Here is a 21098-nt window from a genome sequence, read left to right as displayed (position 1 = left end):
CAATGGCAAATGCTTAAATTTTAAGAGAGGTGGGAGGAGAAAAGAAAAAAAAAAACAAACAACCAGAGCGCTAAAGAGAGAGAAAGTGTTTACATTTGAAAATACATTCCATATGAAAGGACAATAAGAGAGAATATTGCAGCTTTATACAAAAGGGTCAAGAGACATGAAATTGGAAATTGAACTACAGAAAAAAAAAAAGCAGAACAATTAAGCCACGTTGCCAAGTCTTCTGAGCCCTTGCCTTCCCGGGGGCTGACGTCTCACGCTAAAATATACTTTCTTCTTAGTCAGTGGGCCACCAGGGTTTGATTAAAGAGTTGGGCTGTCACCAGCGAGGAACGGAGTGGGTCATTAACGTAACACAACAAGAAGCAGTACAAACAAAAAGGCACTTGAGAGCACATAGAGTAGCCAGTGCCAAGGAGTTTTCGTTTCGGTTGTCGGCGGTACACCCGGTTGCCAGCAGTGTTTGGTGATGGCACAGTTTTCTGCATGGAGGTCACAAGCACGAGGTTGAGTACAACACTGGAAAACATCAAGAGAGAATCTGACGGTATTGCTTCGTAAACAGAGCTGACACACTATACCGGTACTGAGGCTAGGGTACCTGTTAAAAAACACATCCTAATCCTTCTTTGCCTATGCACAATTCGGGCGATTATACACAAGGACAGCTGCAGGAGTCCACGGGAATGCAGATAAGTCTAGTTTACTCTGGACACTGGGCTAAAGGTAGCATGTCCATCAGAAGGGCCCCCACTGAATACACTTGGTGCCAGCATCTTGGATTTTGCACAGTTAACAAAAAACAGAAAGAAAGGAAGAAGACTCCATAAAAGGGAAAGGAGAGAGAGAGAGAAGGGGAGAGGGTGAGGGAGTCCAAAATTGAATCATTAAGTCAATCATACTTGGTCTTAACACCAGCATCAGATTATTCAATTGAAACCAACAGAGGGGGTCAACACAACCTAAGAAAAGCTGACTGTACATGATTCCGATTGTTAACACAGCTCACTTGTCCATGTCTGTCGGCTATACTCATTGAAGCTCCTGAGAAAAGCCTGGCTCAGTGTCCTCAACGCACTTCCCAGCTTGTACAGTAAGAGAAGATCCACAGTTCCCAGCACGCTCAAGTTCCGTCCTTCCACTTCAGTCTTCCCACTCATCTTTTCATCTCCGCCCGCCTTCATGCCTCTGAGTAAGTACTCTGTGTGTTCAGTTTGTCCTTTTTCAACTTCACACCATCCACAAGTTCAAAGTTATAGTTCTCGAGGGCAGACAAGTTTCTTTCAGACATGCCGTTGTGCCAACAGGCACAGTAGAGCACCACCCCGCACACAGCCCCGAGGAGGACCCCCAGGGCGCTCATGGCGATGATGGTGATGAGAATGGGGTCCAAGGTCTTCAACACGTTGCCTGGCTTCCTTGAGATGTTCTCGTCACCTTCTCTGGAGTCTTTGTAGCCTGGGGTGCTCCCTGTGGAGGAAGGAAATGAAAAAAAGCTCCATAAACAGCGCCAGCATGCCTTGAGAAAGCAAACAGAAAGGAAACCAGAACCAACTCATCCCACGGTCCAGTTCTGCCTGTCCTCTCCCAAGAGCCTGCTGAGGATTCCTGAAGTGGGGCTTGGTGCTCCATCGCCTGCAACCACCAAGGTTTATGTTGGGCTGGGAGTCCAGGTGTGGGAGGCTAGGCCATTGGGAAGTGGATGCTGTGACTGCACATACAGCTTAGCACATGGCAAGTACTGATTCCAGCTGAACAGTGAGGGTTATCTTGTAACCACACTCAGATTTCCTGCAGCCCTCCAGCTGTGCTAGACTGTAAGCTGTGTTTATAGTCCCGGGCCAGATATGCAGTCATTAAGCTTTGCAAGATGCTTAGTCACACGTGTGGCTGGGGAAGGCATGTAAACATTCCCCAAGTCTTTGCTTGATTCCAAAACCAGACACCAGGAGCCCTTTGGTGCTGCCCTTGGCTGTGTTGTAATTCCCAGGGTCTGGGGCACAGCTTTACATAGGCGTGTGTTCTCCCACGTGGACAATCTTCAAGCCAAGGAACAGTTTACCCCCAAGTTTACAGTGGTTTCAATCAAAGAGCAGAGATCTCTCAGAGCAAGTGAGGGCTCAGAGCTAACATTTAAAAAAACATTAAGGCTCAAATCTGGGCACTGAGCAAGTGCTAAACTGAATAGGACACATTTAATAATCAGCATCTTTGCAAGTTTGGCGGTTTCACTGGAGACAGTTCACTGCTTTACAGTTCAGTCACCAGGGAAATGTTTTCTTTAGAGTGGAACATGAGAAATTATTAGCATGGGAGCTTTGAGCCTAATTACCTGATACTAGAAACAGGACTGAAATGCTAATGTACAATAGGCGTGGTGTTTACTTAATGGTGTTCAGATCAACAAAGATTACCATCAAAGAAAACTAAAAATATGAGATGCAAGTCCCTAAACAGAGGGAAACAAGTCATAGAGGCAAATGAATACTCTCCCTTGATGAAGCATTGCTGTGAAACAACTTCTAATAAAGTTTGTCTCTCAGTGTGGACTTAGGAGCTAAGCTTATTGAGCCATGTGTTCATGTTATTAACAGTATCACGCTGTATTTCTTTGACTATGATATGTATGTGTCTAACCACTAGAGGCAACAGATGCTGATACCCTGTGATAGTCATGGCACTTCATTGTCCACAACAGCTGTCCAATATCCAGAAATGCTAGCCAGGAGATAAGTAAATCTCTGGGGAGAAAATAATATTAGGACATGCCTAATTATGATAGAAGCTCTTGTTTGTGATCATAAAGCAGTCTTCAATGAAAACACATGTTTTTTTATCTGCATGCGATGCTACTACCTAGTTAACTGTGTTACATACTTAGGGAAACTGCTCGAGTTTCAGTCTTAAATTTTAAAAGGGAAGAAACTAGCACCATTGAATTGATTCAGACTCAGGCAAATCTATTAGATTTACAAAGCTATAAATCTTTACTGGAGGATAATGCCTCATTTTTTCCCTAAAGACTCTAACCATTGACCTTGTATCTAGCCATCTGACATGTAGGGCATCACTAGGGTTCCTTATAAAATGGGATCAACTCAACTCATTGCCATTGAGTTAGATCTGACTAGCATCTTACCATCTATGGGATTTTCAGAGGCCACAAACCACACAAGAGGACAATGTTCATCTTTCTCTCACAGAGCAGCTGGTGGATTTGAACTGTGCACCTTTCAGTTGGCAAGCACAACTCTTTATTCATTATACCACCAGAACTCCTTAAAAATGTGGATGGATATATCTTTTTGAATGAATGTGATAAATAGGTAATATAAGCATCATGCTTGGAATACAGTAGTCCCTTAACAAAACATCATGATTATAAAGCCAGGATCTTCGTTGGGAAAGGATTACTCCAAAAGCAAATTATCACAGAAATTGGGCTCCAATTCCCCATAGATTAAATATTAACAAGAAAAAGGAATTAAGTGTCAGTTGTATATTACCATATTTAAACCATCATGAGCCATTCATTGCCTTTGCTAGTTCTATTTCCAAAGTTATCAAATCAGAGAGTTTCACTAGATTTTCCTCTATCTCCCCTTTGGGTGCAGGCAAGGAAAGACCAGGCTCACAAGATTTTTCCAGCACTCACCTGCTTACTTATCACAAACTTCCCTGAGGGAAACTTAGGAAAGGGCACTCTGCAGAACGTGCCCATCTATGACCCAGTTCAAGACCATGGGCACGAAGGTTCATTTCCTTTTAATGACATTGATATATATACCAACGGGCTAACGTTCCAGAAGGCTTCTTAACATAGTGAATGCTATAGTAATTTAAAAAAATTGGTCATCAAGTTAAATTTACCTGCTTCATCTATTTTATTTTCTGCATGCTTTTTATCCAGATCTGTTGGTTCTACAAGTCAAATAAAAAGGAAAGAGGTTATTTGAATTGTCCACAAAATACAATGCACACAAAGCCCATACACATGATCTCTACTCTAAATAAACCCATTTCTGGGGCCACTGCATCGCTCCATTTTGTTGAATGTCTTTCTCTTTTTAGCGAACTCCCTCAAAATGGGCCTTTAAACAGGTTTCCTTACAAAGAAGTATGTTTTCATTCAAGGCATTTTTGCCTGATGTTTTTCAACTGGCCCCATCAAATTATTGTCACTTTAGGGATTGCCCATGGCCAATACAATACAGTACACTATAAAGCTTTGTTAAGTTGCTAAAATGACCAAAACCACATTTAAACCAACAGGCTTGTTTTGTCTTAAACTTATCCAATAGGCTTATTCCATTTTGTTATAATTAAAATCCTGTTATATAATAATATATAACAAAAGTATAAGTGCAGCCAATGGAGCTTAAGACTAATTACTGTGCTATTACATTGCCATTAGTGATGCTATTTATAATTACATACCAAGAACTAGGGAATATAATTTTTTTCTTTTAATGTCTGACTTTTATTGCTATAGTACCAGATTGATAAGGACCAATTCTGAAAACACTAGGTAGAGACTCTGAATTCCATTTATCCTTTTGAGTCAAACTATTTTTAAAGTCAGACATACCTACTTATGTGGAAAAAGAGAATTATGGCTTCTGTGATTCACTAGCTATGTCACCTTCACTGAATTCACTATAATCAGAGTTTTCAAAGGCCTGCTGTTTCCTTTATCTAGATGTTTGAGTTTACCACTTTCCATCCAAATTTCTAATATGGCACGTAAAACCATATATATATGCGGTGAGTCTTTCTTCTTTGCTGTGATATTTGATTTCACTTTGTGTAGTTTTGTAGGTACTGATCAGACAATCTAATAAACTGGGAGGGCTAGGCTAAACTGGGAGGGGTAGCTGAAGGCAATCTGACCTGTTTTTATGCCCTGTTGCATTGGAATTTGTATTTCATAGGGTCTACCTGTAACCAGCATAGACAGTCTTGGTTTAAATGAGCAGGCAAAGACTGTCACATGAAACGACTCTAACTCCAGATAACTGCTTCATTGGTTTCAACAGCAACTCATACTTACTTGCACAGTCTTCTTGTGAAATGTGGTTATTAATACTAATGTCATCAACTGCAATCCCGCCAAGGTTTCCTTTTCCGATTTCGCCCTCAAAAATCACCTAACAAAATGAGATCATTTTCACAGCATTTCAGAGTGAGTCCCAAATATAGCAGTGTTTACAAATGCTTGTTCAGCTTGGGCTATGGCACATAAATTAAATTCATGAGATTTCACATAAGCACACACTTTGCTCATCAATCAATATTTGCTGCTTGGTGATGGCATAAAACTTCTCCTTGTACTCTCTTTTTATAATACCAAATTTAAAGCTGCAAGAGGCAGCGAATAAAAGGCATGATCCATTGTGACAGCCCAGAAATAGATTGTAAAGCAGCATTCTCCCTTCGTTTGCACCAAATTGGCTCTTTTCCTATAGTCTGGGAGCCTGAAATATGCAACTGAGATTACCATCATTGCAGCAATAATCTCAGGTTCACAAAGCAACCGGAATAAGATTTGAAGTGCCTTCTCCTCCTCATATTGGCAGTATTGTTAGCTGATGTGGACTGCATCCCAGCCATGGTGACCCCACAAGTTATGGACTGTAACTGTTACATAGAATTTTCTTGGCTGCTCTCTTTACAGAAGCCTTTTGATCCACTGAGCCTCTATGTGGGTTTGACCCACTATCTTGAGAGGCTTGAAGAAGATAAAAAACTACTTGCAACACCTAGATTCCTCACATTTACATGACTTCCAAATTATTATCTGGCTTCCTGTAGCAACCTTTCCTCCCGACCATAGGTAAAGGATCGTACCTGATAATGTTTCAGTGATTTATGAAGCACGACACGACCTTCCTTCCAGTGATCTCCCTGGTGCCCAATGGCCATCCAGACCAACTGGTCATACTCGTCTGGCTTCTGGTAGTGCAGTTTGACCCTCAGCGTGCCAACATGGGAACCCGACATGTGGTACCAGAAGGTCAGGCAGTGGGCTGAGTTCAGGGGATAGACCACAGGGCTCACCAGACGAGCCACTTTGCCTCTCTGGTTCTCGTCAGCTTGCGAATAGATGAAGTTGCCATCTCCTGCTGTGGCAAAATGAACTGTGTTAGGAGGAATGGCCAGATATACTACTCCTTAATCATGTTCCTTTTAAGTTTTCCAGAGTGAGCAACCAAAAATCCAAAAACATGGTAGAAAGGGAACAGAGCTATTGGGGAACCTCTGAGGCACTTCACTCTCAGCCTTCCTGGGTGGATATTTGATCGGAGAAAGCCTGAAGAAGTACAGCATGGATATGGATAATACTTATTTGGGATCTACTGTCATACGTACAAGGACCCCTTGGTCGTAGAGTGCATAACATATCTGGGTTGTTATTTGAAAGGTTGATAGTTTGAATCCACTAGCTGCTTTTCTCATAAAGATATGCCACCTTAAAAACCCAATGGACCGTTGCTATGAGTCATGACCAAGTAGATGGTATTCAGTTTGACTGGTTTGGGTGGGCCATATGGACAAGGTCAGTCTGCTTTAACACCACCAAAAGTACAGAGCAGACTAAAAAGGATTCCTCTAGAAGTAAAATGCATTTGCATTCAACTTTAAGATGATTTCAGTTCTATCCTTGAATGCCAACATTACATGGAACAACTGAGATGTACTCTTTCTTCTTGACCTTCAGACCAGCAGAATTTCTGGTGGATAATACTTTGGCCACTATACCTGTTTGATAATAAAGCTGCAATTCTGCTAAATAATATAGCAACCGTTGTTTTGTGCCACCTCCTACCCCCAACCCCAAATTTTTCTCCCTAGATTATTTGACGCCATATAGAGCCTTTAAACACACAACTGTCAAGTCTACTCCTGTTCGATGTGGGCTTCTGGTTCAAGGAGAGGCAAGGTTGCACTGTTGAGGCTCATTTAGAATGAGCCATCTCGGCAATGTAGACACTTGCTGATCTGCTAGGACTTACTTGGCTTTGCTTTTAATTACCCGCAGTGGGAATGTTTCCTCCTGCCACCACCTGTTCTAAACACACAGCTCATGTTTCCCTGTTTGCTCTACAAATAGAAATCACCGCCTCTAAAGCCTCACCTGATGTAAGTGTGAATCTGAAGCTCTGGCCTCAATAGGCAGCCGAGATGTTTTGTTTGTTGCCCAAGAGGCTTGTCTATTTGTGAGATGCTTTATCCCTGAGCACATGTGGGCCTGTCCTTGCATCTGCATGCCTGTGTCACCAGAGTCCGTTCAGAAGTGGGAGGTGTTAGCGGGCAGATTTCTTCACTAACCTAGCTGCTTCCACGAGAGTCTTAATTAACACAGCACTTTTAATTAAGCCAGTGAGCGGAATCACAAAAGAACAGCTCAAACTGAGTCGCCGCCCTAGTAGTATGTTCAGTGCTGACTTTGTGAGGTGTCCATCTGTGACCAAGCAGACTCAGTCACTTCTGGGGTTTGTCTTAACCACGTTTACCAAGCCTGGGCTACTTGTCTGTGTGACAATGCCAGTTCACTGATATGAGCAGGGTAGCAGTTTAAAATAATAAACAGAAAAGTAATGATTTTGCCTCTATCTTATCAAATCTTATGGGAAAAGACTGAAATTGGACTTGCTACAGAAGAGGAGCACATTTACTGAGCCCATGAAGTTTATTTAAGATGACAGAGAATTGGTAGGAAAAGGGATGCAAAGTGAACATGGGGATAGACGAAGTTGACTAAGAAGTGTCTCCATCCTGCTGCCGCTACTATGGGCTTTTAAAATGTAACTTATTAACTTATGCTCTGCTGGCCTAGAAGTTGAGCGGCATTCCCAAAGGCATTCAGTTCAAGGCCACCAGCTGCTCCATGGGAGAGGGATGGGCAATCTCCTCCTGTGTGATTTACTGCCTCTGAAAACCTGCTGGAGGGTCAGCTCTTGATTGGTTCCAACTCCATTGTATAGAACAAACCACCACTCAAACAAAATGCAAAACAGCAAAGAAGGAAATTTAAAATTTGACTCTTGGTTACAGTTCTTTGGTGGGTTCTCACAGATCCCAGGCCAGCCACACTCCTCCTCACAGCACCCAAAGCCACACTCCTCTAGCCATGGCACATGGCGATGCTACCTGAGGGGAATCTGTTCAATCCCTTTATGTGCAAGACTCCAATCCCTAACCACCACTGTTCTCTCTTTCCCTTCCCATTCCCTCAGCTTCCTCAAGCCCCAGCTTAGATTGCTTTCTGTTTTCTCTGACTTCTATTTTTAAGGTTTAAATTGTGTCTCCCTAAGAAGCTATCTTGAATTCCTTACCCTGGCACCTGTGCATGCAACCTTGTTTGCAAATAGTATCTTTGGAAGGCGTTATCAGATTGAACTAATCTGAGGTCCTAGCAGAGAAGGGTGGGTCTCCTCAGTCCTATCTGTATGGGGTCATTATAAAAGAGGAGAAGGGACAGAAGAAAAAAAACCAAAAAGCCACAAAAAAACTAACAACAAACCAACAACTGAGGCAGATAAGTCAAAGAACGCCGTAGCTTACCAGAAACCACCAGAAGCAAAGAAGGGGGAAGAAGGATCTCACTCTAGAACTTTCAGAGAGGGAGCATGGCTGGCATATAACTGATTTCAGCTTCCTAAAGCCTCCAGGGCTGTTAGAAAATACAATTCTGTTGTTTCAAACCACACAGTTGATGGTGCTTCGCTGGGCAACTCTAGGAAACGAAGACACTTCCTATCTTATCTTTCACCATCCTTCTTACTCACACATTGGCAGCCCTCACCCCACTCTTTGAAATGGTTTCTCACTCACAACCAGAGTGTGAACTCCTCAAAGCTGGGAGAAACTTTGATACCTTCATCAATACCTTCATCACAAGTCCCCAGGACAGCGGCCATGTGACAGGTCTACCCCAGCCACTGTGTGCAAGGAACAAATGGAAGATTCTAGATGGAAGGAGACCTCTGTGAGACACACTGCTTCATTGTTAGGATCTAAACATAGGACACCATGTGGGATTTGTTTAAGAACAAAATTGGGCAGTAAAATATTTTACCCGGATATTGTTATCTGATTTTTTAAAAAGCAGCAAAACTTATTTGAATATATTACAAACAAGAAGATACATAACAGGCAATATCATTGTATATGTGTGTGTGCCTTGTACACAGGCTCTTTTCATCTGCATCTGCTGCACATGCACAAATTTTTATCTTTCAGATGTTTGGTTCACTCGTCTCTCAGAAGTCTGGTTTTTTTTTTCTGCTAGGGCTGCGGGAGGCGATTTCTAGTAAAGACAGCTTTGGCATGAGAGCTGAGTAAAACTCAGTCTTTTCTTAAGAGAGGACAGCACTTTTCAGCTGTTAATTCAAGCCCCACTTTTCTGATGCCCTGACACATAAAGCCCTGATATTTTATTTCAGGGGGTTTTATCACAGTTCTGGGTCAGGAACTCTGTCTTCATTTTCTCAATTAGCACTTTCCTTCTGTAAGCCTTTTAGCTTTTGTCTCTGGCTAACACAGCTTTTAACCTCCTTTGAATGTCAGATCCTACTGAGCCATTTTGCTTCACTTTGCATCAATTTTTCCACCATTACTGCCTTCATTTCAGCTAATTGCATTTAGTTAATTTGATGCCATTTATATGTACAGTGCCATTTACAGTCAAAGTATTTTAAGTTTTCTAAAACTGCTTGTCTTAAGATTCAATTGAAAGTGTCTCAGAATTGAAGGAGTCCAATTTTATCCAATTTCCTTGTCATTCTCATTAGGCAAGGAGGTAGCCCTTGTGGAAGGAGAACCATCCAACCCACTTAATGGTTACATTCACTGGTGGTGGGGGGAGAGTGAGAAACAAAATGAAAAAGGCATGAGGTATCCTCTGTCCATCCATCGACCCACGGACCCACTCATCCCAAACACCAGCTTTGGGAGAACTTTCCTTAATGAGAATTCTTAGCATCAGTCAATGCTCCTCTGGGGTGTGTTTTAAGAAGCAACTCTTTGAGTAAGCTCTGCTCTGAACACATCACAGTGTAGGGGAGCAGTTTGTGGTTTAGATGCTTATTGTATGCGTGCATTTCTCAAAACACTACTAGTTCTTCTTTGTATGTGTGTGTCTGTTTGTTTTTAGCAAAAGTTTAAAAAGCAAATTGGCTTTTAATTATAATCACAATTTAATAATATTTCCCCACTGTATCCCTATAATTCTCCTTTCCATTCATCCTTCTATCTTACTCAGGGCTTTATCCTAAGGCAAATGCTGCCTTTTTTTACCTTTTATATTTTATTATTCTAGGAGTGAGTACCTCTCTGGTGTCACTTGCCACCTTATAAGCGTGTCTGTTTTGGGGATGAGAACTGAGTCACAAAAATGAGTTTTGTTCTAGGCTCAAAGTATGACGAGGGGCCATAATCTCAGTGGTTCCACCAGTCTCTATTGGACTTATAGGCCTGGTGGTTTCGATATTTTTTAGTTTTGTTCTGCATTTCTGCCATTCACCCAACTGAACCCAGATCCTTCTACTGTGACCCCTTTTAGCAACCTGCTGGTTCTGTATACCATTTCTCAAGTTGCATAATAAAAAGCAGGGTAAATAGCTCACTGGTGTGGTGGTCAATACTTTCTATTACAGTCCATCCACCCTCAGCTTTGGAAAATAAGACTAAACCTAGTCTCATTTTAGTAATGAGAGGAAGACAAAGGAAGAACAGGGTGTGAACTGAGGTGTGGTGAGGACTCTATCTGCTCAGAGGAAATGGGATAGATTAAAAATCTTCCCCTAAATAAGAATCCCAGTCCACCATCTCACTCCTTGTCACAGATCCAGAGAGTGAGCGCTGCTTATGTAGCTGAAAATATAAATGAGAGGACTGTCTGTACGTGTGGCACTGCTTCTGCATAATTATGAATTGGGAAATGTGAGATGATATTGAAAAAAGATTTTCCTCAATTTGATAATTGTTGGTTATGTACTAGAGTTCATTGTACTATTTTGTTTTTTTTTTCAAGATAGTGAGAATATTCCATAATAAAAAGAAAAGAAAAATGAAACAGCTACTTTCCTCAAGGTTAGCCAAAATGGAAATAAAATGAGTTACAGTATATGAATCACTACTTGTTTTATATTTACACATATATATTTTTTTTTAATTTTTTTTTTTTCAGAGCTTCTATACTTAGGACCATTATGGGTTGCAGGTAACTCAATGGCACTTAACAACAACAATTCAGCTTACTATTTTTTTTTTAAAGAAAGGCAAATCATTGGCCACATTAAATAAAATCAGCATTCTTTAGCATTTTGACTTTAGTATAGCTCTACTTGAGAAAAGCTGTTTAGTTGTCACTGAGCTGATTCCAATTTATAGCAACTCGTGAGTAGAGTAGAACCCTCTTCCATCAGGTTTTCAAGGTTGTGATCTTTCAGAAACATACCAACAAGCCTAGCTTTCAAGGTGCCTCTAGGTGAACCACCAACTTTTCATCCAGTAATTAAGCCCTTAACTGTTTGTGCTGCTAGGGACTTACAACAAGACTCTAGAACAAACTAGCAAACAAACAAACAAACAATCTAAGCCAACTGCCACTGAATGAGGTCCACAAAAGAAAAAAAAAAAAACAAAACAAGAGAGTAAATGCTTTATAATATTTTCCTAACAACTTATGTTCACAAGAACCAATAAACCCTCCCCAGGAAACATGTTCTCTGATTTGAAGAACATTTGCAAAGAGATGGAGGTCCACAGTGAGCTCCCCATTACCTGTGTGATCCTGGATTGGGCCAGTTTTGCTGGTTAGCACACTCCACTTGAGTTGCACATGATTGTCATGTTCCCAGTGACAGAAGGTCTTGTGAGAACCCCAGCCAAATTCACAGTTAAAGTCGTATATTGGAAACTCTTTAGTGATTGAAAAGGAAAAACAGAGACACATTTCATCAGTCAGGGTCAGAAGGGCTTTGAATTATTCCATAGAAAACACCATCTAAACAAGTTCTGTTTAAAAATTCTGGGAAAGCTACAGAATTTAAGAGTACCAGGAAATCCAAAAGATGCATGGTGATAGCAAAACATTTGCAAAATTACATTTAGATTTTTCTTTCACTTTAAATCCAGTTTGAAAAAGATTATAGACTGTCTGTCAAATTGGTTTTTCATACAAGTTCCAGGAAGGTTACTTTTGAGAGCATGTATATTACATCTGTCTCTCCCTATTTCTAAAATATTTAATATGAAATATATTCTTGAGGATGAATCATATAAATAGTATCTATCAATGAAAAAAACCCCTCTTCATTAAAGAATGACTCTTGACCATCATAAGTCTAGGAATATGCATTGGCTTTTTGCCTTATCAAGAAGACATAATATAGATTTATCAATTCATTTCTTATGCTTTTGGTTCTAGGGTGTCAGGGTAGACTCTCTGAATTCTTTCTCTTTAAGATCTTTTTTGTTTTGTTTTTATCCTTTTGTGCTTCATATCAGGCCAATTATTTTATGTGTAAGTATTTTTCACTAATTTTAACATTTGCATATAAATTATTGGCCCCACTTAAAACCTCCATGGAAGACCATGATAAAACCACACATAATTAAATAGCCAGTCTTCCTTCTTATTATTGTTTAAAATGTATTCTTTGGAATCTGAAAAGCATGAATGAATTTTTAGGAATGAGTCTTCTCACATGTTCTTCGGTACTATTATTTATGAGAAAAACACAGTTCTGCTGTCTCTCATCAGAAAATGCAATCGTGGAGACAGGGATTGGTCTGGGAAAAGTCAAAGTTTTACTATATGAGAATTGATAGCACTGGGTTTTGATTTGGTGTGATTTATTGTAGTTCTGAGACAAGATCTGGAAGATCTTTATAAAAGCCACTCTAGTTGATTCTGGCCTGAAAGAAGCTTTGGAAATCCAAAGTCTATAAATTTTCATTAAAATAATTAATAAGAATAATAAGAATAGTCAATTTAGCATTCTAGTAGATCTTGTCAGGGAGCTCTGATGGCTTCGTGGTAAGGAATTACACTGTCAATGCCAAGGTTTGAATCCACCAGCTGCTCTGTGGGAAAAAGATGGCAATCTCCTGTGCAATTTATTGCCTCCAAAAACCCACTGGAGCATCAGTACAGGTCAGTTCTGACTTGATGTAGCAGCAGCAGCATCAAGAAGGGAGCTCTGGTGGCCTAGTGGTAAGAAGCTATGCTACAATCCCAAAGGCAAGCAATGGGAATCCACTAGCTGCTCTGTCCTACAAGGATAGGCAATCTCCTCCTGTGTGATTTACTGCTTATAAAAACCTGCTACGAGTGAGTTCCTACTGATGGCACACCTACAGCAACACGCATAAAAAAGGGAGTGATAGTGGCTCAGTAAGGATTTGAGTAGGCAGTTGAATCCACCAGACGGGCAATCTCTTCTTAAATCTCTGTAGGGATAGACAAGATTTTGTAGAATTCCATAATGTTTCTGCTTCCCAGTGGTAGTTTTAGCTAATTGTGTTAAATTTAAAAGCAGTTCTGCCAAGAATTAGCTCACTTTCCTTAAACTAGATTGCCTAAGGTATCTACAGCCTCTGAAAACCTGCTGAAGGCAAGCTGTATGTCAGTTCTGACTCTATAGCACCTAATAGCAGTAGCAGCAGTGGCACAGACAGGCAGTCTGAGCTCCCCTAAGTAATCTATCTCAGCAAGGAAAGGTTCTGAAGGGATATTTTTAAGTTAAATTCAGGATGTGGAAAAGAGCTCATGTTTATTCAGCATGTCTAATGAAAGAAAGATGGGGTTATCATTAGAAAAAGAGAGATAATGCAAATCAGTAGGTGTTATGCAGCTGACTTCCAAGATGGCATCTTTCCAGTTGTCTGTCTAGTCATCTTTGAACCTGCCCTGTATGTTTTCCTCTTTCAAGATGATATCAAGTTAGTTCCTTAGTCATTACAGAACATGCTCTTTAAAGATGGCTGCCTTCTAGAAGGTCATACAGGGACTACTACATGGCACTGAAAATTCTTGGCAGAGTTGTTGTTGAGTGCTATCGAGTCAGAACCGACCCATAGCAGACCCTCCACCACGTTTTCAGAGGCAGTTAATTATCCAGGCGGAGATTGTCCATCCTTCTCCTGTAGGGCCGCCTCGAACTGTAAGCCTTCAGGATTGCAGCACAGTTTCCTGTCACTAAGCCAACAGTGTTGGTGCCTAGACTTCTCTTGTAGAGTGTATTCTTGGACCTTGTGATACCTGCATTTGTTGCATGCTGTCCTTGGTCTAAACTGTCTCAAGCAAAAACATTTTGCTTCAGCACATCATTGTAAAGAGGAAAACAAAACAAGAACATAGATATGAAAGTCTGTGATTCCAAGCAAACTTAGCTGTATTTCAGTTAAAGTTGTAAATAGTTAACTTTTTTGTTTCTTATTCATTGTGTTGCACTGCCAATCCAAACACAGATGGTTCAAATCCACCATACATTGCATGAGAGAAAGACAATCTCCTTCTGTACAATCTTTAGCCTCTGAAAACCCACTGGAGAGTCAACTATGAGTCGGTTCCAATTCAATGGCAATGAGTTGTTTGCTGTTGGATTCTTGCCAGCTGCACTATTTAACTATGGTGGTCTCTTAGAACAATAGCTTTAGTTGACCCCAAACCATTTTATTTGGGGAAAAAAAAATTAAAACATGGGAACCCATACCACCAGTAGTTGGGATTATTTTGGTGAACTTAAGCTGAAAATAAAAACAATTACAAAGATAAAATGGTTATGGTACTGACTGTATCCTTCTCCCTACCCCCCCCCCCCCATGATAAAAGAGAACGGCCACTTTCTTTAACCAAGGAGGGTCAGTACCTCTCATTGAGTTAAGGCAAGCCACAAGATGGCAGCATTGAAGCAAAAAGAAGAAAGGCACCCAGGGCGTCTTGCCAACTGAATTTAAAAATAAACCTCGAAACAAGGCTCCTGCACAATAAAGGAAGCCTGGTATTATATACCGGATTACGGTCAGGCTGAGATCCTATCTTGTTTTGGGCTTTTCTTTAACTTTACCCAAGTGTTTAACACAAAGTAGCTCCCTTTCTCCTCTGAACCCCGCCTCTATTGCTCTTCCTCAGCTTTAACGATGGTATTTGAAAATAATAATAATAATAATGTATTAAATAGAGATGGGGCAGCCTCCCTGATCCCACCCTCACACATGTGTGGTTTTCCATGGAATTGTCTTCAATTGCTAATGGCAGCTTCTGGATGGAACATACCACATGAATTGTCAAAAGGGATCTGGGTGAATTCTTTGCAATGACAACATGAAAAAGGGATCTGGGCGAATTCTTTGCAATGACAACATGAACTCTCAAAGGGAGGACACAGTCAGTTTAGGAAAGCAAACTACTAAGCTAGATGACATACATAATGTGAGTACTTACAGTTAGTGGGAAAGGGCTGTATTTCACAGCTACGATGTCACTGGAGGGATATATTTTATGTCTAGTCTAGCATAACCATGAAATAAGACTTCTTAAAGCATGAGAAAACCTCTCCAAAAATTTACACATTTTTGCACAGGAAGATTGAATTATGCAGATGAAGTACAGCCAAGTGAACACTGACTAAATGGCTGAGTGACCTTGGATGTCACCCGTCCAAGTAACTGGAATGTACTGTTGCATAATCTGGTTAGAAAATGTTAACACTGAGAAATGGTAACATGTGTGTGGAGGGGGAGTTGTTTTGTCCCCGAAAGTACACTTTATAAGCTGTGCACATGCAGAGAGCAACAAGCCATTACAATACACACATTTCTGGGTGTTTTTACCTTGTTAACTACATCTATTGCAGAATACTAAAAATGGTGTTGTTTATTATTTGGCTATTCAAATGCTTTTAATAGCCAATTAATTTTATCAATATAATACTCCACAACTCAACTCATTGCTGTAGAATTGGAACTGACTCATAGATGACCCTGCGTTGGGTTTCTGAGGCTGTAAATCACATGTCAGGAGACTGACCATCTTTCTTCCAAGGAATCATTGGTGGATTCAACCCATCAGAGAGGCAAGGCCTTTGAGTTAACAGTGCAGCTCCCTATGGACTACACCATGAGAGCTCCTTATATAACAGTCAATTAATAACAGTGATATCACAAAATCATAAGAACTTGGATATTTTCATAAGGACCAGGGCACAGGATGGCTTTGCCCAAAAGGATGTTTTAGGCATTTCTTCTGACTGCAGTGAATAGTAGCTGGTCTTTTACTACGTCCTCAAGCCTGCAAATTTAGCAAAGCCGACTGCTCTAAAGTTCTGTATCTTGCCACTTTTAAATTTTTTAATCTTTTCATCTCTGATCATGTGACTTATGATGATTTTATTTTTTTAAAATGCATTTTGATTACTGAAATTTAAACTATGACTTGAGGCTCCTTCCAGATTTTTTTTTTATTCCCAAAGCAGTACTTTTTGCCTCATTACCAGAACTGTTTAAAATATAAATGTTAAAAGAACTCTTTTAATCTTTGTTGTTGCTGTTATGTACCATGGAGTGAACACTGACTCAAACCTGACCCTCCAGTGGGTTTTCAGAGGCTGTAAATCCCACAGGAGGAGGTTGCCCATTTTCTTCATCAGAGTAGGTGGTGGATTTGAACCGCATATGTTTGCGTTGTCAGTGAAATTCCTTACTACTAGGCCACCAGAGCTCCGTCTTTTAATCTTTAGGCACAGAGTTTTTGTGGGTTTTTTTTGTGTTTGGTTTTTTTTTTTTAGGTCACATAACTATTCTTGTACATAGATTTGACATTGAAATTTTAAAATGGAATAAATCGCTTATGACATTGTTTTTAAAATGACCTTTTGTAGGGGAGTGCAGTGAGTGAGTATTTGATGTTGAAAACTCCACACTGGCTTGAAAGGCAGTTAAATGTACAAACATCTATAAACACTTAAATTTAAGAATGAGAAAACTAAGTAGAAGAAGAGAGGGAGAATAAGAAAAGAGAGTGGGGAGAAAAACAAAGAATCTAATGAAAGAAATATACAAGACTATTGACCTTTAAATCTTCAAAAATATTACCTAAGTCCTGGAGCTGCACAGCTCTCATTAAAGTCAATGGGAATAATCTGGTTAAATCCCTCCTTGACTCTTAAAAATAGCAGGAAACAATATTCTGAACTTAAAACAAATTTATAGTCTCTGTGAGCAAGAACCAGCTGTGTGTGTGTTGAACCTCTCTTGCTTGTGGTTGAATCATTAACACTCTATGTGCATGAGGATTTAATTTTTAAACCTGGTATTTCAAATTTCTATGGACTGTGGTAACTCCCTTACTAATTGGCTGGTCTCTCAGTTCAAACTAGTGGAGGTGCTGAGATCATGTAATCAGAGGTCAGGGACACATAAGCCGCTCCAGCAGTGTTTGAAGATCATCAGAGTATAAGAGGTCCGACAAGGGATAACGGCATTAAAATGCCAGGATTCTCCTCTGTTCCTGGCAGAGCATTAATAGACTTTTATGCACCTGATTACAACCTAGACAGTATGTGAATATTACCTACCCACTGGGTTTATGATATTGCTAAGAATCCTCAAAATGAAATCTTGAGACTGCTTGAGGGAGCTCTAGTGGCTGTGTGGTAAGGGTATGTGCTGCCAACTCAAAGGTAACGTGGTGTGAATTCATCAGCTGCTCTGAGGGAGAGGGCTGGGCAATCTTCTTTGTGATTTACAGCCTCTGAAAACCCACTACAGGGCCAGCTGTGAGTTCTGATGGCACACAACAAGGCTCTGTCTGGGTCTACATGGTTCCAAGCAACTTGGGTGAGGATGTCAGTTGAGGAGTGTGGTTTGCTGCTGGTGGTAAAGATACCAGGAGAATCAGGAGCCGAGAGAATGGTGCAGATTATATCGAGGTTGGGCAGACAGATGACACACTCACTGCTAACCAGCAGGCCAGAGGTTCAAGTTCATGCAGAGATGCCTCCTAAGAAAGGTTTGACAATCTACTTCTGAAAAACCAGCCACTGAGAGTCATGTGGAGAACAGTTCTACTCTGACACACTTGGAATGGTCCTGAGTTAGGACACCATACCGAACAGAGTTAGAGTGTGTGTGTGTGTGTGTGTGTGTGTGTGTGTGTGTGTGTGTTGAAATGCTGGTCTCTGAACACCAAGCCGGCTTAGGTCCTCAAGTAAGGCCCCAGCCCTGGCTTAGCTGGGAAACAACAGTGAATAGAATTCCTCGGAAGAAAGTCAGATAAACCAATGCCCACAATTGAAGGCTTGGAGCCCAGATTCATGACTCAGACAGTGGAAAAACTGTTAGGAAACCAAGCTGATTTGTAAAGGATTCTGTGCTGACTGTGGAATTCAAAATGAACCAGACCACCCCTCTCTCAGTAAGCCATGTGGTCTGAACTGAATTTGTTCAGATGGTGGCAGAAACGGTTCTTCCTAGTGAGTGATTTCTACACCACAGTCTACCTGTGGCGATAGTAGACACTGTGAGATGATTAACTGGCCCTGCAGTTCCTTTCTGAAGCCATTAAATTAATGACCTTGAGCATATGCCCAAATCAAGCATGTTAACAAAGTCATTCCTGCCTTACCAACATTCAGGGGACAACTATCCAGAGTCTACAACTTCCCATTTCCTCTATAGCTGTTCCTTGGTTTCGACTATTTTAAATGATACCTAGCTCTCTTAACAGGTAAGGAGGAGAGATGAGATGAAACTTCAATGGCAACTTCATAGTGGCTTTAAGGAATTCTCTGGCAAGAATAGAAGCTCAAGCAAGAGTTGAAATATTTGTTACAGTCTCAGAAGTCCTGGTATTCATCTTCCTCCCTCTTTCCTATTACAAAGACTTGTAGTGAGCCAGGTGGCAGTGACTATTCTTTTTCCACATAAAACCACCTTGAGGGCAGAGAACTACTAGAAAATAATAGGCAGCTTGAAGAGGGTTCCACTCAAGGGCTTATTGTTGTTACTGTAGAGCTGGCCCCCAATTCTTAGCGACTCCATGCACAGTAGACCAAAAACACTGCTGGGCCCTGTTCCCCAAGACCACCTGCAGATCAGATCATTGTAGTCCACACAGCTGTTCAGTGGTGGACTTTTAGAAGTAGGTCACCAGGCCTTTCTTCCTCATCTGGAAGCTCTATTGTAACCTGTTCAACATCAGAGTGACTGCTAATAGGAATCAACTCCCAATTCTCCTCCAGCTTTGTAAGGAGGGCACCCAATCTCTAAGTCCACCTTTCCTAATTTAGAAGGATGCATATGGGAGTATGGGGCTTGGGGAATTTAGGTAATTACTCTGTTTTATTTTTTTTTGGACAAGGAGGAGTGTTTGAGTTTAGTGGTGTAGGAACTGTGTCAGCCTAAGCACACTTCAGGGAAATTTGGGGTTAAGTTCAGCAGCTGAGAAGTTTGTTTTGCAGTTTAATCAGGTCAACAGTGACAGTGTCCTTTAAGGAAGCATACTAATTAGAGCCGTCCTTTCTACTTTCAGCCTAGCTGGGTAGTGTCACGCTGTTGAGGAAACATTGATATACACCACACGCCCCATTAATAAATGACTGTGAAGGCCAAGGCTCAATGTGCTTCAATAAAGGAAATGGGAGAAGCAGGAAAACTGACCCGTTCACCTTACTCTAATGATTAAAGTATTTAAAACCTCTGATTGCTTCTACTGACTGTTTCCCCTCCTTGTGCATCTGTGGGGAGGAATTTCACAGAACACTGACAGAAAACAAAAGGGGGAGGGAAGGAGACCACTGGCTAACCATGGCTGGCCTGTGGTAAACAGCAGAGCAAGGACTTTGGAAGTCATTATGCTTGTCTGTTAGTAAAAGGATGAGGAGGCACCGCTCCTGAGAGGCCTCCATGCCGGGTGGGCAATAACAGCCTTGGTGCCCTGAACCCCATGCCGGGGACCGCCCACTGCAAAGGCTCTGATACAAGTGCCAGCTTGGTGGCAGGCAAAACGGACACGCTCTGCCTCCCTCAATGCTGCGGGACTGTGATGAAAATAAATCGTAAGGGAGAATGCTGCCTGGGAGATTTCCTTCTCCTATAGTTTGCAAACACAGTCCGTGTCCTAGATGTGCTGCATTTAAACAAAGTATGTTACTCAGTTCCTTCAGTCGCGAGCTGGAATTGTCACCATTTGGCAATTACTGATGGAGAAGGGAATCTCACTCTCCCTGCTGCATATACATGTGGATGGAAGAAAAGAAATATTTATGGCTCACGCTTGGAGACCAGATGCTGTGTGGCATCCCTCCTTCTAGGACATTCACAGAAACTGAGAAATTTGAGAAGCAAGATAGTATTCTAGTTTGGGGGGTGGTGGGGTGGTTTGAGTGGGGAAATATGCATAGAATCAACCAAATTCTTTATTTACCTGATTGTATTGTGCTGTCTATTATTGTTGGCTTTTCTGTGGTCAGCACTGTGGTACCTCCTGAAAAACCAATCAAAAGAAAACCATTAACATGCAAAATGAGGAAAAAGAAGCACATCATTTGCAGTACAGATACTTTGTAGGTTACATGCACCTAATAAAAGCAAAGATTTTCCATAGAACATTTTCCCTTTAATTCTTGCTATCGTACTTATTTCAATTTTACTCACCATAAGTATAAAATTCAAATAAACCACAGTTATTTTACATATTTTTCAAACCACACATTTCTTCTAAAGCATGTAGGCAGCGTGGAGAGGTTAAAAATTTGTTCCAAGGACACTCATTGATTCTGCCTAAGCCTGGTATACCACTGTAATGGCAAAAAGCAAGGGCCTCTGAAAATCCCCAGCAACTTGGGTATTAAACTTGACCTCTACCTCTAAGCTTCAAATCAGTTTCCAAGGTTTCAGATGTGTGCCTTCAGGGGAGCTGCAAGCCTAGACCCCACAGTCTATTTTAAAACGGAACATTTAAAAGTGAATGACAGTTATTCCTTCCTCTCCCCCATTTTAAACTCTGCTTTGGTTGCTTCTTTTTCCCAAGGTCAAACATTCTGCCCAGTATGTGGTTTGGAGAAGATGCAAGAGGCAGC

General features: G+C 41.0%; 1 protein-coding gene across 4 annotated transcripts in view; it reads right to left on the bottom strand.

Annotated features, from left to right (window-relative positions):
* Positions 1 to 636: 636 nt before the first annotated feature.
* NRP1 (neuropilin 1) overlaps positions 637 to 21098 on the bottom strand; it is a 188764-nt gene continuing 168302 nt past the window's right edge. For 2 of the 4 annotated variants that reach the window (XM_006888943.1, XM_006888945.1), the window contains exons 12-17: positions 20444 to 20503; positions 11797 to 11934; positions 5857 to 6128; positions 5060 to 5156; positions 3880 to 3930; positions 1190 to 1479 (exon numbers count right to left, since the gene is read on the bottom strand). In XM_006888943.1, coding sequence (XP_006889005.1) covers positions 1190 to 1479; positions 3880 to 3930; positions 5060 to 5156; positions 5857 to 6128; positions 11797 to 11934; positions 20444 to 20503 — 908 coding nt within the window. Of the gene's footprint in view, positions 1480 to 3879; positions 3931 to 5059; positions 5157 to 5856; positions 6132 to 11796; positions 11935 to 20443; positions 20504 to 21098 lie in introns of all 4 variants that reach the window. The other 2 variants (XM_006888944.1, XM_006888946.1) reach the window with 2 other exon arrangements.

This window comes from Elephantulus edwardii, unplaced genomic scaffold, assembly GCF_000299155.1.
Source record: "Elephantulus edwardii isolate Elephantulus edwardi_28Jun2011 unplaced genomic scaffold, EleEdw1.0 scaffold00073, whole genome shotgun sequence".
Lineage (NCBI taxonomy): Eukaryota > Metazoa > Chordata > Mammalia > Macroscelidea > Macroscelididae > Elephantulus > Elephantulus edwardii.
Note: the sequence above shows the minus strand (reverse complement) of the source record. Positions and strands in the feature narration are given on the sequence as shown.